The sequence below is a fragment of the Aedes albopictus genome, chromosome 3 (assembly GCF_035046485.1).
Source record: "Aedes albopictus strain Foshan chromosome 3, AalbF5, whole genome shotgun sequence".
Classification (NCBI taxonomy): domain Eukaryota; kingdom Metazoa; phylum Arthropoda; class Insecta; order Diptera; family Culicidae; genus Aedes; species Aedes albopictus.
The window spans coordinates 310,382,721-310,397,921 of record NC_085138.1 but is presented as its reverse complement, the minus strand read 5'-3'; the positions used below and the strand labels follow the sequence as shown (position 1 = coordinate 310,397,921).

General features: G+C 43.7%; 2 protein-coding genes across 6 annotated transcripts in view; one reads left to right on the top strand and one right to left on the bottom strand.

The window, feature by feature from the left end:
* LOC109431043 (serum response factor homolog A) overlaps nt 1-15,201 on the top strand; it is a 783,489-nt gene that overhangs the window by 419,979 nt on the left and 348,309 nt on the right. The gene's annotated exons all lie outside the window — the stretch shown is intronic.
* LOC115262774 (muscarinic acetylcholine receptor DM1-like) overlaps nt 1-15,201 on the bottom strand; it is a 77,471-nt gene that overhangs the window by 15,335 nt on the left and 46,935 nt on the right. Inside the window, exon 3 of one of the 2 annotated variants that reach the window (XM_062842443.1) lies at nt 150-337. In XM_062842443.1, coding sequence (XP_062698427.1) covers nt 150-337 — 188 coding nt within the window. The remainder of the gene's footprint in view (nt 1-149; nt 338-15,201) is intronic. The other variant, XM_062842444.1, reaches the window with a different exon arrangement.

Below are 15,201 nucleotides of genomic sequence, written 5' to 3'. Positions count from 1 at the left end.
GACAATGAAATGGATAGTTACGGGACATCTAAAACAAAACATAAAACAAAAGAAACAAAGGTCAAAACTATACACCGATAAACACCGCAGAAACATTATCATAATAAAGAAGCAAGTTTCGCCCCGTATGGTCGGGACGGGTGGTCTACCTGGTAACTGAGCTTGGTAAGGGAGTTTCTATGGATACAGGTGTTGCATACCCTAGATCCGAAGGCTCCTCGGCGTCGTACCCGTAGTCGTCGGAATCCTCCCGGCCCGAGTGCCACCACGCGATACACCACTCCTTGATGCCGCCGAAGAACGTGGTCGGCTTTTTCGGTAGGCCGTTGGTGGTTATCTGGAATTGGAAGGATTTTCGCTCAGTAAGCTCAAAACTTGACTCCGAAGTACAAATATTGAGAAAAAATCAACTTGTATTACAAATAGGTAATGTGTAAAAGCGTGGCTCAAAATACCATTGGTGAAAAGTTGGATTAGCCCCGTTCTATATGACATCACGATGACTCTCTGGAGCGCTTTTGAAACTCCCTGGAAACACCCTGTTACCCCTTGACTTCCGGAAGCGCTCCGGGGGGCGCTCTTGAAGCCTCTGAAACGCTCCTGAATCACCCTGAAACACCCCTTTGGGACCTTTAGGTAACCTTCTGAAACTCCTTGGGACTCGCTTGAATGTTTCTGAGATCCCCTGTATCACTCCTGCGACGCACTAAAGCCCCCTAAACCCTGAACGCCCCCTGAGACCTCCGGATACCCCTCTGAAGCCCCGTAGGACCCCCTGAGATCACCTAAGGGTACCTTGAGACCCCCTGGAACGCTTCTGAGACCCTCTGAAGTGCCCCTGAGACTCCCTGGATTATTATTAGGTTCCGTTGGGGTGCTCATTTTCCCCTGCTGGTCAGTCATCGAGTTTTCAGTTAGTATCTGTTGCTTAAGAATATCCGTTGTGACGGCTGGGTCATAATCGGAGTTGTTAGTTTTGTGATAACTCAATATATAGGCTGTGGTTTCCTCCAAATTTGGAACCCACAAGAGGACTCGGTGGTTAAGTTGGATTGGTTGCTTGAAGGCTAAATTCGGTCATATAACCTTGTATCCTTCAGAAAAAGTAGAAGGGTCACTTGCCGAGCTTCATATGGCGACAGAGCGCTTTGGATGACAGTGATGTCATATTGGTTTCGTAGATGAATGAAGGTTTCGTGCAATGAAGACAGAAGTTTCCCGCTCCTCCCATATTGTGTGAGATTCTTGCGTGTCCTGTACGGAGTCTCGATAGGACCACTTGATCCCTCCGAGATGAAAGTTCAGTCGAAGCGGGCTGGGTTTAACCTTTCGGGTGAAAGATTGCTGATTTGACCATAGATTGTTCCATTTTTCATAGATATTGTTTTCAATCAAGACTTTGACGTCATCGCCCGGTATGTTTCAGGTTGGCAGTCTTATATCTCGACCAAGATCTGCCAGGCTATCGGCTTCTTCATTTACGTCGATCACGCTGGCTGAGTCCAAGACAATAAGTAGAGGAGTATTCCGGCCGCGAGCTGAACAGCCTGTTGAATCGCTGCTGCTTCAGTGGAGAAAACAGAGCATTGGCCTTCTAGCCGATGATACTCATTGCCGTTTCTGCAGTGTATTCCTACGCCAACAAAACCGTCCCTTTTGATCCGTCGGCAAGCAAATCCAATCTAGTCTTGTACCGCTCCTTTATTTCTCCAAAGTAGCTTCGAATAATCAGATTCCGGTCTAAAGGGTGAGTCGTTAATTATTGTGCCACCCTACCTTGAAGTGATTCGCAAAAGGTCTACAGTTAACGAAATGAAACCAAATTTTTACAGTTGTTTAGTATATATATGTATTTCAACTTTTTGGTATCGGTTTAAATTTAGGATACGTTTTAGTTCAAATTCACGACATTTTAGATTGACGCCCTCCATGTGGCCATGTTCAGGTTCCACCTGAAACAAATAATTGAAGGTCTCTGGTTTGTTTATGCGCATCGTGCCTGGTTTTCACCCAGCTCCAAGCTTATGTTTCACTGACAACCGTTCCTGAAACCTATTGACGAACATTAAGATGATCCGATAATGTATAATCATCAATTGTTCCAAGGCGCTATACCATGATTTTAGATTTTAGCATGTGATTGTACAACATCATTTTTAGAACTGTGAACTAAATTTATTCTATATCGAGCGGAATCTCACTGATATCTGCTCAATTCATTTTATGTTAACAATAGACTCTAAGGAGAAACTGTACAAAATTTGGTTGATTTTGGTGAAGTAGGAAAAAAGTAACGTTAGTATGAAAATGGCGCAATAATTATCGACTCACCCTTTAGTGTGATTCCTAGCAACTTGAAAGGTTCGGTTGGTGGGGTAGAGCTTGACGAAATGGAGATAGTATCCAGTTACTCCCCAATCGATGAGTTGTTGCAGGACCCCCGGCATCCAGGCCCTGCTGTAAGCCTATACCAGATCTAACGATGCCACTTCAACGAGGTATCCTCTATCCAGTGCTTGATCTAAATTTTGACCCAACGCTGCCATGTACGTCCCTGTACCGTGTCCAGCCCTGAAGGCGTGCTGCCTGTGATCCAGATTGCCCATACTTTTCAAATGATGCACAAAACGTCGTTCCGTCACTTTAGCAACGCAGCTGGTGAGGGTGATAGGCCGAAAATTGTCAACAGTATCTCTGGAGTTGGGTTAACGATGCTGTGTCCCCAACTTCTGGGCAGGGTATCGTTCAGCCATTCTTCATTGATGGTGTCCAAGAGAAACTGCTTGCCGAGCTGGGGGACGTTTCAGAGCATCGGGTAAGCGATATCAACTTGATGATTTTGTGGCTATATCGGTCTCTTTCTACTCATAGTGTAAGGGAGTAGAGATCAAAGTGGATAATGAAATGATAGATATGGTAGAATTCGCTAGGTAGCGAACAAGTGTGAAAATTTTATAGAAGGTGAAATTAGGCAAGTAGGCCATGTATTGAACGAATACATCGAATGCGTGAAACTTCTGCCGTGCGACCTGTGCTTTTAAACAGATCGGCTTGGTTGGTAGTTCATACCACCTTACCAAGACTGGCAAAAGTTTCAGGCACCCGACTGCCTATGTATTGTCCTGTTTTCATCACAAATTCTATCGATCGGTAGCTTTTTCGGAATTCGCACTCCGTTCATAGAGGTATGTCTATATCGCGGCGTGTTCTTCCTATTAGCTTTTTCAATCTTATAGGATAGAACACTTTTCTTTTTTTTTTTTTTAAGCCAAACTTTTTATATCATATTCTTGTTTATCGACCGGATTCTATTATTAACTTGATGATTTTGTGGCTATATCGGTCTCTTTCTACTCATAGTGTAAGGGAGTAGAGATCAAAGTGGATAATGTAATGATAGATATAATAGAATTCGCTAGGTAGCGAATAAGTGTGAAAATTTTATAGAAGGTGAAATTAGGCAAGTAGGCCATGTATTGAACGAATACATCGAATGCGTGAAACTTCTGCCGTGCGACCTGTGCTTTTAAACAGATCGGCTTGGTTGGTAGTTCATACCACCTTACCAAGACTGGCAAAAGTTTCAGGCACCCGACTGCCTATGTATTGTCCTGTTTTCATCACAAATTCTATCGATCGGTAGCTTTTTCGGAATTCGCACTCCGTTCATAGAGGTATGTCTATATCGCGGCGTGTTCTTCCTATTAGCTTTTTCGATCTTATAGGATAGAACACTTTTCTTTTTTTTTTCCAAGCCGATCTGTTTAAAAGCACAGGTCGCACGGCAGAAGTTTCACGCATTCGATGTATTCGTTCAATACATGCACCTTTCACATTTCACCTTCTATAAAATTTTCACACTTGTTCGCTACCTAGCGAATTCTATCATATCTATCATTTCATTATCCACTTTGATCTCTACTCCCTTACACTATGAGTAGAAAGAGACCGATATAGCCACAAAATCATCAAGTTAATAATAGAATACGGTCGATAAACAAGAATATGATGTAAGCGATATCGTCCAAGCCGGCTGTATTGCCTTTGGCCTTTCGAAGGACGAAAATTCGTTCGTACATCGTGAAAAAAAGATTAAACTTCTGTCCATGATCTGAAGGTACGACAAGATTGGTGATGGATGTCGCAGCTGCCGGGTGGCGCTTGATGAAGGAATCGCTGTACTTTACCGAAAAGGTCGGTAAGGGCGTCGGCAATAGTAATCGGATCTCTAGTCGTTACACTGCCTATTTTTAGACCTAGCCCTTTCTGTCACCTTTTCTCATGCAAGACATTTAGTCGCCCCCAATGTTGAGATGCAGATTGGTTGTCGCTTATCTGGCCTAGGAACGAGGTCCATGACGCGTCTTTTGCTTCTCGGATGCCTTGTCGATAATTATTGTGGGCCTCGTGCCATTCTTTGACAGTTTTCTCTCGATCTGGGTGTCCAATTGCTAGTCTCTTTAAGCGCCTCAGATCTTTCTGACGGGCCTTGACCGAATTCTTCACTTCGTCTGTTCACCAGTGGAGTGCCTTCCGGCCCGGGTTGGGACTGGTTCACGGAATCAAGTCCATTGCTGTCTTGTCGTCGATGAAGGTAGAGAGGTCTTTGATGTTTTCCGGAGAGTTGGCTTCAAACCAGGCTTCAATCTGCTCTTGGAAGCTGATCCAGTCCGCCTGGACGAATTTCCATCTGGGCCTCCTGGAGGTACTAAGTACAGTGGTTTCCGCTAGGGCGAGCAAAATTGGCCGATGGTCACTTCCATGCAGTTCCCATTAATGCTAGATTCGTTATCACGCGCACTAGTGGGATTGAGTCCCGTGCTGAAATGGCCAAATTTTGGTCTAAGTGGTTTATGAACAGCCCCTTTTTGTAGTCCTGCCCTAACAAGTAATTCGAACTGGAGGGTAGACGATGGATACACTCATAGCGATCACCTGGCGGTTCGCTACAGTATCGACTACATCAACAGCAGGCAGCAGCGGGTAGAGGAAGAGGCGACTAGGCCAAAGCCAAGCCCTCGCAGGTGGAAGACATCTTACTTCGAAGAAGGGGTATTTAGGGAGGCGCTCCGTCGTGAACGAAACTTACTTGGTTTAGAAGGCAACGAGCTGGTAGCGATGCTCTCATGTGCGTGTGATGCGACCATGCCTAGGCGAGTCCACCCTAGAAATGGGAGGCCACCGGCTTACTGGTGGACCGACGCGATTGCGGACCTGCACCACGCCTGCCTAAGGGCTAGGCGACGGATTCAGCGAGCACGATCAGAGAAAGAGCGAAGCGAACGGTGGGTGGTGTTCGCCGCTGCAAAAGCCGCGCTTAAGACCGAGCTAAGAGCAAGCAAAAAGGCCTGCTTTAAGGGTCTCTGTCAGAGTGCTAATGCGAACCCGTGGGGTGATGCCTACAGGATCGTTATGGCCAAGACGAGAGGTGTAATGGCTCCTACAGAGCAATCTCCAGAGATGATGGAGGGCTTTTTACGCGTCATGATTCTACTCCTTGGCCTTCTTTCGTAGGACAGCCGGGGACTGGAGCTAGCGATGAGGAGAGGGTCACCGATGTGGAACTTGCGGGGATAGCAAAGTCCCTTAGCGTAGGTAAGGCCCCAGGTCCGGACGGAGTTCCGAACCTGGTCTTAAAAGTAGCTATTGCAGAGGCTCCCGAGATGTTCAGATCTGCTATGCAGAAATGCCTGGACGAGGGAGTTTTCCCAGATGCTTGGAAGAGGCAGAGCCTGGCACTATTTCCAAAGGCGGGGAAACCACCCGGAGACCCGTCGGCATATAGACCAATATGCTTGATAGACACGGCGGGGAAGGTGCTCGACAAGATTATCCTCAATAGAATGTTGAGGTTCACCGAGGGCGAAAATGGTCTTTCGAGAAACCAGTACGGCTTCCGGAAGGGGAGGTCCACCGTAGACGCTATCTTGTCGGTTACAAAAACCGCCGAGAAAGCACTCGAGCCTAAGAGGAGAGGAATTCGTTTCTGTACGGTAGTAACTCTGGTGTTATGAATGCGTTTAATAGCGCCAGCTGGTCTGCTATTGCCGATGCGCTCTTGCGTCTGGGCCATTACGGGGTACCTGTACAAGATTCTCGAATGTTAATCCTGGGTCCGGTGTTATGGAATGTTATGTACGACGAGGTGTTGAGGTTAGAGTACCCAGCGGGAGTGGAGATGGTCGGATTTGCCAACGACATTACGCTTGAAGTCTACGGTGAAATGATCGAGGAGGTGAAGTTGACTACCGACCACTCGATCAAGGTTGTGGAGGCGTGGATGCGGTCCAGGAAACTGGAGCTGGCTCACCACAAGACAGAGGTGACGGTTGTTAACAACCAGAAGTCGGAGCAGCAGACGGAGATCAGTGTAGGTGAGGGCGTACCGTCAAACACTTGGGCGTTATGATCGACGATATGCTTACCTTCGGTAGCCACGTCCATTATGCCTGTAAAAGAGCCTCCACAGCTATTGCGCCAGTAAGCGCAAGCTTCTGGCTAGTGTTGCTACGCCCATACTTAGGTATGGCAGCCCAGCGTGGGGCACTGCGCTAAGTACTAAACGCTACCGACGGAAGCTGGAAAGTACTTACAGGCTAATGTGCCTGAGGGTTGCGAGCGCGTACCGTACCGTGTCACACGACGCTCTCTGCTTCATTACTGGTATGGTGCCTATCGGCATCCTTATCAGTAAGGACATGGAGTGCTTCGAAATGCGCGGCACAAGAGGCATACGCAGGACTGCCAGGATGGCCTCTATGGTCAAATGGCAGCGCACGTGGGACAGTTCCACCAAAGGAAGGTTGACCCATAGGTTGATACCTAGGGTAGATAGTTGGATTAATAGGCGCCATGGGGAAGTTACATTCCACCTGACACAGGTCCTTTCAGGTCATGGTTGCTTCCGACAGTATCTACACCGTTTCGGGCATGCGCATTCTCCCGTATGCCCAGTGTGCAATGGTTTAGAGGAAACGGCGGAACACGTTTTGTTCGTGTGCCCGCGTTTTTGCGCAATGCGTGACTGCATGCTTGCCACATGCGGGGAGGACACAACTCCGGACAATTTGGTCCAGAGGATGTGTGGGAATGAGTTTGGCTGGGACGCCGTTCTGCTGGGAGCTACAGAGGAGGTGGCGCGTGGACTCGGAGAATGGCTAGTCCAGATGCAGTACAAGAGGTGGTCCAGGGGTTCGGAGTCGGCTTGGTAGGTCACACCGGTGCCCTGCGGTCGAGACCGACCCTTACAGCGATTAAGTGGCCGCGGAAAGGAAGTCCCGGTAGTGGTGCTGTCGAGGCGTCGGTCTACTGGGTTGGATCCGAGCCCGCGGTTGGAAAGGGGTTCCCGGCAAGGGTCGGGGCAGGTGGAGATCCTGCTGTCAGCAACCTTCTGGTGCAGCTGATTGGGCCTGGAGGGTAGTGATACTCTTGCCTTCAGCAAGTCAGATCGGGTTTCACGTGGGCATCAGTTCTTGATGTCTTCCAAGCAGTTGGGCGCGGGCGGTGTTGACCCGGGAGTGGTGAGGACCACTCGGGAAACTGGCTAAGCGCCAGCATGCTACCGTGATGGACTCTCCAAAGCGAATCATCGATGTTCGTTGCTGCAGGCTACGCAGCTAACCTTGAGGGTTGCGATGTGCACTAGCCCCTCTCTGAAGCAATGCCTTCTTGGTGGTTCCGGAGAGACGAAGGGTTTGGCGACCATAGAAATGTGTTTTAGTGGGTCGAGAAGAGAGCAGTCCTGGCTTTTACTACTGTTGTAGAAGACGGCCTCAACCCCACACTACCCTAACGTTCCTGTTAGGGGCTGTCCATTAATTACGTAAGGAAAATTTTACGATTTTTCGACACCCCCCCCCCCCCCCCCTTGTAAGATTTTTTGTATGAGAACCTAAATATTTTTATATGGCGCGTAAGATTTCTTAAACCCCCCCTCCCCTCATAAACCCTTACGTAATTAATGGACAGCCCCTTAGGATGTTTGTTGAGCAAATTTTCCCTCTATGGTTTAGAAGGAAAAAAAAAGACTGGAGGGTCGACGATGGGGGTACACGCACAGTGACCATCTGATGATTCGATACAGAGTACAATACGGAGGAAGACGGCCTCAACTAAAGGTCATCGACAGTCATAGGAGAAGGCTGACATCGCGCTTCGATAAGCCGCCATGGCACTTGTGGAGCAATAGCTTATGGAGGGTAACACCGACGATCTATCCAGCGATGAACTAAATAGTCGGAACCCTAAACCGTGCATGTGACACCGCGATACCAAGGTGATCCCTTCTCAGAAATTGACACAAACCGGTCCAGAAATCGCAGTACTCCGCGCGTCCTGCCTAAGAACTGAGAGGAGGAAGCAAAGAACTCGCACTGATAAAATAAAGCGAAGTGAAGCCCACAGGGCGGCTAAACTGGCTCTGAACAAAGAGTTTAAGGCACGTAGTACCCTCAGAACGCGCCCCCAAGATGCCGCAGAAGATCATAGAAACGTTGGTCCTGGGCCACGATATAAGATCATAGGCTCCCGTCCCCTATGGTCAAAGCATGGTCGCTCCGGGGACGAACGAAGAGCTCACCGCAATAGCGAAGTCGCTCAAGCTGAACCAGGCTCCCGGTTCGGACGGTATCCCAACAATAGCCAACAAGACAGTCGTCGAGGCAAGCCTTGGCATGTTTAGAATGGCTATGCAGATGTGCCTGGACAGGGGCAAATTTCCGGAGAGGTAGAAAAGGTAAAGATTGGTTCTACTGCTCAAACCCGAAAAGCCACCTGGTGACCCGGCGGCTACAAATCTATCTGCCTTCTGCAAACCTTTGGGAAACTGTTAAAGCGGATGATGATGATGATGATGATGGTCCCGCCACATACCCCTACAAAGGTTTGAGCTAGACGAAATATCTTTAAGATAATTATTAATTATGATCAATGTAATCAGATTTTGCAAACTAAATACGGACTGATTATTTCTACAGATATAAACAACATTCGAATTTGTCATACTATACAGCAAAAACATAAATTTCAAAATACTGCTGCTCTCAACTACAGATCTTTGCAAGCATTACTAGTGATCATGAAAGATCAGAAAATCAAAAATATTGCGAGGATTGATAACGTTCGCGCGATGTCAAAACAGTCGACAATATTCTCATCTTCAAGAAATTCCCGACATTCAACTAGACAACTCACTACTAATCTACAGAATCCTTCAACAGTATAAATATTCCATTTGATAAATAAATACAAAAATGTCATTTATACCTGTCACCGCGCGCGAGACTCAAACTTTTGTAGACTTCTCAAAAAAAGTTCAGTTACTAAAACTACGTCAACAAATATGAAATCCATCATCATCATCAGGGCGAACATAATAGTCTACCAGTGCCCTAATAAATGAATAAAAATAAACTACAATCAGTCATACAAATAATCAGCTCACGAGAGCCACGTCAAGATACAAAATTATTAAATTGATAAAAACAATGATTAACAAGTTGTTTAAAAAACAGCTTTCACGTGTGAAATACATAGTCTCTTGAATTGTGATATTGTCGCTGCACCCGTGATGTAGTCAGGCATCGAATTGAAAACATTTATGCCTTTATAATACAATGAATTTCGTGAAGCACCATGTAAAAAATTGGGTGTTCTTATCTGTTCCGCGTTTCTAGTGTTATATCTATGAATGTCACTTCCTCTTTCAATTCGATCAGACAAATATCGAGGTAGCAAACCATTTATTACTTTAAAAATGAACACCATCGTTAAATATATTATTCTTTGCTTCACCGATAACCATTGTAACGCGTCCAACAAAAAAGCGGAGGAAGTGAATCTGTTGCATCTTAAAATCAAACGCATTATTTTATTTTGCAAACGCTGTAACCTCGATATTTGTGTTTCATTAGCCAAAAATAAAATTGAAGGGCAGAAGTCCAAGTGAGGTGAGATGATCGATTTGTACAACTGTATTTTACTACTAATAGTTAAATCGTGTTTTAATCTGCAAAGAATTCCATACTTCTTGGCTATTTTCTTGATAACATTGTCAATATGAGAGTCAAATTTAAAGCTATCATCAATAATCACGCCAAGATATTTAATTTCTCTAACGCGTTCAAGGTTCTCCTCATCAATACTTAGAGAGACATTTACATTACTACGACTCCGCGAAATTACCATAAATTTTGTTTTACTGATGTTCAATTTTAATTGTTTGTACTTCAACCATCTACTTAGAGAATGCAAATCTTCATTCAAATGTTGTACGGCTTCATCTATATTTTTAGCTGCAATGAATAACACGGTATCATCCGCAAACAGGTTAATATCACAAAATCGTAAAACCCGTCGCATGTCATTAATATACATTATGAACAAAATGGGCCCTAATACACTTCCCTGCGGTACACCAAAGTTACATTCCACAGGGCTAGACACAGAGTCATTAAAAGCAGTCCTTTGGGTTCTTCCACACAAATAGCTTTCAAACCATTTATATGCAGTACCCGAAAATCCAAAGCGCTTGATTGTTTTTAACAATAAGGGCCTAGAAATTGTTTCAAAAGCGCGTTTAAGATCCAAAAATACAGCAAATATAGTATCTTTACGCTCTATGTTTTCTTTCCATTTAGCTAACACCAAGTTCAATGCGGTTTCACAGGAATGACCTTCCCGATAACCCGATTGCTCTGGTATTAGTAAGTTGTTAATGTTCAAATAATTCAATGGCTGGCCTTTGACTACAAGTTCTAAAATTTTTTCTAGTGTGTGCAACATGTTGATGGGACGAAACTCTTCGGCTTTAATCGTCCCAGCAACTTTTTGAATAGGAATCACTAAAGATTCCTTCCAAACCTGAGGCACGTGCCCAGTTTGCAATGATTGATTTACCAAGTCCAGCAAGTTGTGTCCAATGACATGAAAGCAATCTTGTATGATTTTAGCGTTAACATTATCAATACCAGTCGTTTTTTGCAGCGAAAAGCAAATTTTTCTAAGTTCTTCAAGCGTAATAGGGTGAAAATCATCAAATCTACATCTACTATTAACTGGCTGCTTTATTTCGTCCGGTTCATCAACTAACTCTATAGAGTGGTTAATCGATGAAACGCTATCGACGAAATATTTGTTAAAATTACTCGCAATTACTTGTTCTGTTTGTTCTAAAGTGCCATCAAAAGTTATGGATCGCGGTTTACAATTGCTTGGTTTCAATAAAGTTTTCAAAATTTTCCATAACTCTTTGCTGTTGTTCTGATGCTGGTCAATCTTCCTCTGAATATATTCACATCGTGTCTTTTTCAACAATTGTGAATACTTATTTCGCGCGATTTTGTACCTAGTCCAAACATTATCATTATTATTTCGTAAACACTTCTTGTACAGCTTATCTCTTTTACGCTTAAGACGCAATAGATCTAGGCTGTACCAGCTGTTTGATTTGCCTAGAGATATAAACTTTTCTTCAACTAATTTATTGGTACATGTTTTTAAAGTGTCAGTTAAAACAGCTGCTTTTTGATCCAAGTTACCGGTATTATTTTGAAAACCCATGCTTCTTGCTACAAGATTCGATAACTCCTGTTTCGAATATTTATTCCAGCATTTTATTTTAATAACATTGTCATCAAAACTATTATTATCTTCAATATTTATCACTACGGTTTCATGATCGGTTATTTTCAAGTCACTTTCAATTACTGAGCTCACTAAATCAAAATTGGAATAAACATGGTCAATTAAAGTTTTACTATGTCGGGAAATTCGCGTGTAGTTATTGACTTTTTGTTTCAAATTAAAATACTCTGTCAAGCGCTTTAAATGCTCCGAATTATTGTCACACCAATTTATATTGAAATCACCAGCAAGTACATTAAATTTACTAGAATCTACAAATGTCTCTAACCAGTTCTCCAAAATTTCAATAAAACGCTGGTTACTAGAACTGGGAGAATGATACAAAACACCATAATTTCCCACCTTCATGCCACGCACAACTGTAATGCCTAAGAACCAGTTATTCTCACAAGCTTCGTTCAATAGAAGCTTGAATTGAACTGACTCTTTGACATAAATAGCAACACCGCCAGTGTATCTAGAATGTGACAAACAAGCAACCACGTTATAACCCGGGAAGTTGTATTGATCAAATGCATCTTGTTCAACAATATGAGTTTCTGATAATAATATCAAAGACGGACGTTTTTCCTCTACAATCTGACGTAGTGCTACGTAGTTTGTAGACAAACCAGCAATATTCAAATACATAATATCAATTGGTTTCACATTTCTACTGGAACATGATTGCTATTCATTGAAATGTAGGTTGCTTTTTTTCTGTTCATAAAGTTGTTTATATACTTCACATTCACTAGTGCTAAACGCTGGATGATTGACGTCCAAATTCATGTTTCTATTTTGATTCATTTTCAAACAATTAACACATTTAAATACAGTTGACGTACACTCAGATGTTTTGTGACATCCACTGCACTTAGAGCACGTAACGCCGTTTTTGCAATCCGTACTCATGTGCCCAAATTCTCCACATTCAAAACACCTCAAAACCCCAATCGCAGGGACCACAGAGCACCGATCAAATTTAACTTTAACTTTATTCGCAGTCAACATACAGCTGTACGTGTCTTTATCAACTTCAATTATCGCGTTAAATTGCTTGTATCTCAAGCGTGGATTTTCATAAACTTTAACAACTTTTACATCTTTGATTGCGATGTCTTCATTATGACTTTTTATATAGTCAATGATGACATCGGAGGAATATTTATAGCTCATGCCCAACACTTTTAACCTTGGCACCGATGTTGGGACAACAGCAGTAAAGTTTTCACCCAGATCACTTTGCATGCCATTTTTTACAACATCTACATTGTAACCAGTTGCACACTCAACAATAACAGAGCCGTTTTTCCCGTTTCTAAAGTTACTAATTTTGTGCACTTTTGGATCCAATTTGTCATTCAAAAACTTGCGAGTATCATCACTGCTTAGATCGGACTGCATTGGTTTTACCACAATAACTGGACGAGCCTTACGATCTTTCAATTTTATCGGTTTAGGACCTTTGTTAATACTTTTACGTGCTTTCTTGTTAACAACCGTAACGAAAGGAATCGCGTCTTCAAAAACTTCATCGTTTTCAACATCAATAATGTCATCCCTATTACTTATTTTCCGTTTCTTACGCGTACTAGAGGTCGATTCTAAATGAACCGACTTGGATGTCACACGTGTTTTTTTTCATTGCAGCTAACTTTGTTTGATCCGCATTTAATTGAAAAAATGAGCTAGTCATAGATTCCATATTTTTATTGATCATTTCTTGAATACGGTTAATAGCCTCGTTTAAAGAACCATTAACATTTCGTTGCAATTCTTCCATCCCGAACTTTAACGCGCTGCCTATCTGAGCAGCCAATTGGTTTCGCATGTCACTAATAGAGTCCGATAGTGAAGAAATCTTCTTCATCTCATCCTCTATTTTTTTGACATCCAAACTCAATTTACTCTGCTCGCCACAATTTGGACTGGATAGACAGTCATCACATTTGAAAAAAAACATTTGCATTATCCGTGATCAACCTCGCCGCCGCTTTGTTTTCGATGGAGGAACACTGCGCGTGGAAGTATTTCTCACATTTAAAACAGAGCAATGGAAGCGCATTGATCGCTATACCCCCCTTGCATTTAACGCACTCCATGCCCTTCACTCTGACTACACACGAAGTGGACGCTATGCATGCAACAATATACAGAGAGACAAACAATACAATAACGAGCTCAACCTCAGCTGGCTGGTAGAATTGCCTTATGGCACCGTACACAGCTGCTGGGTGAGAATAAATAAAATTTAAATTAAACACAAACAGGTAACGGAGACGATGTATCTCCTACTTATCCTGATTTTTAACAATTTAAGGCACACGTAGAATAGGATCTTCTCGCGGCACAACACTGATTTCACACGTAATTTATCACTTAATTGGCACGGCACGATAAAACAAAGTACTATGTTCACCATCACATCACACTTGTCGAAGCTGATGGTCTATTCTATACCGAGAAATCAGATGACTCTTGACTCTCGGATAACTAGTTCGCCTTCCGGAAGATTCGATCGACGGTGGACGCTTTTAGGGCTTTAACCAAATTGGCCAAGATAGTTCTCCAAAGAATGCTCAGAGGAACCCGCTATTGCGCGGTTGTCACGCTGGGTGTGATGGAAGCTTTCAACAGCGTCAGCTGGACCACCATCGAGGGCGCCATACAACATCTAGTAGTCCCGGATAGCCTATGTCGAATACTGGAGAGCAACTCCCAACATAGGGTAATAATCTATGACACCGAGAAACGCGAGAGGAGCTCCAACATCTCCGTGGGGGTACCTCAGAGAGGTCTATCCTGGGTCCGGTATTATGGAACGCAGCGTATGATGGCATATTGAGGCTTACAATTCCAGCAATTTCATCATTGTACCATGATGGGTAGAAAGTGAAAGCAGCGCAACGGCAACCAGTTCGATATAGAAGAATAGAATAGAATAAGAATAGAATTAGGCGTACCAAGCGTAAGTACATCTTCCAATCGGAATCACTCACGCAGTGCCCTAGTGGACAACAGAACTGTAAATTAGGTTAAGTGATTGAAGAATAAAAAAGCTCCCCGCATGAATGGTTCGTCGAGGAGTGCATAGCGATATGGAAAAGGCAGAACAGAACGCAGTGCGGGCGGTTATGCTGTAGCATTAAACCCGGCAGGTCGTAGAAGCATACACAAAGCGCTATCTCGAATCATCTTCTGTCGTCTGCCACCTGAAACGAATGCGTTCGTGGGAAGTTATCAAAACGGCTTCATCTAAGGCCGGTTCACAGCGGGTAAGATCTTCACTGTACGGCAAATCCTCCAGATATGTCGTGTGCAAGTCCCAATGCATCATTTGTTCATAAACTTCAAGGCAGCACACAGCAGTATCGACCGCACGAAGCTGTAGAAGAATTCTAAGAAGATCTGATGGTTTCAGTTTGGCTTGTAGTAAAAAAGTTGTTATCTGATTTATCATAGAAAATTACATTTGTTTGCTCGAAATAAGTCATTACAATAAACTGGTTTTGTGGACGCGCTTGAAACTGTGGAAGCCATAAACGTCGCAAACAGTAAGGTCAATATAATTGCATT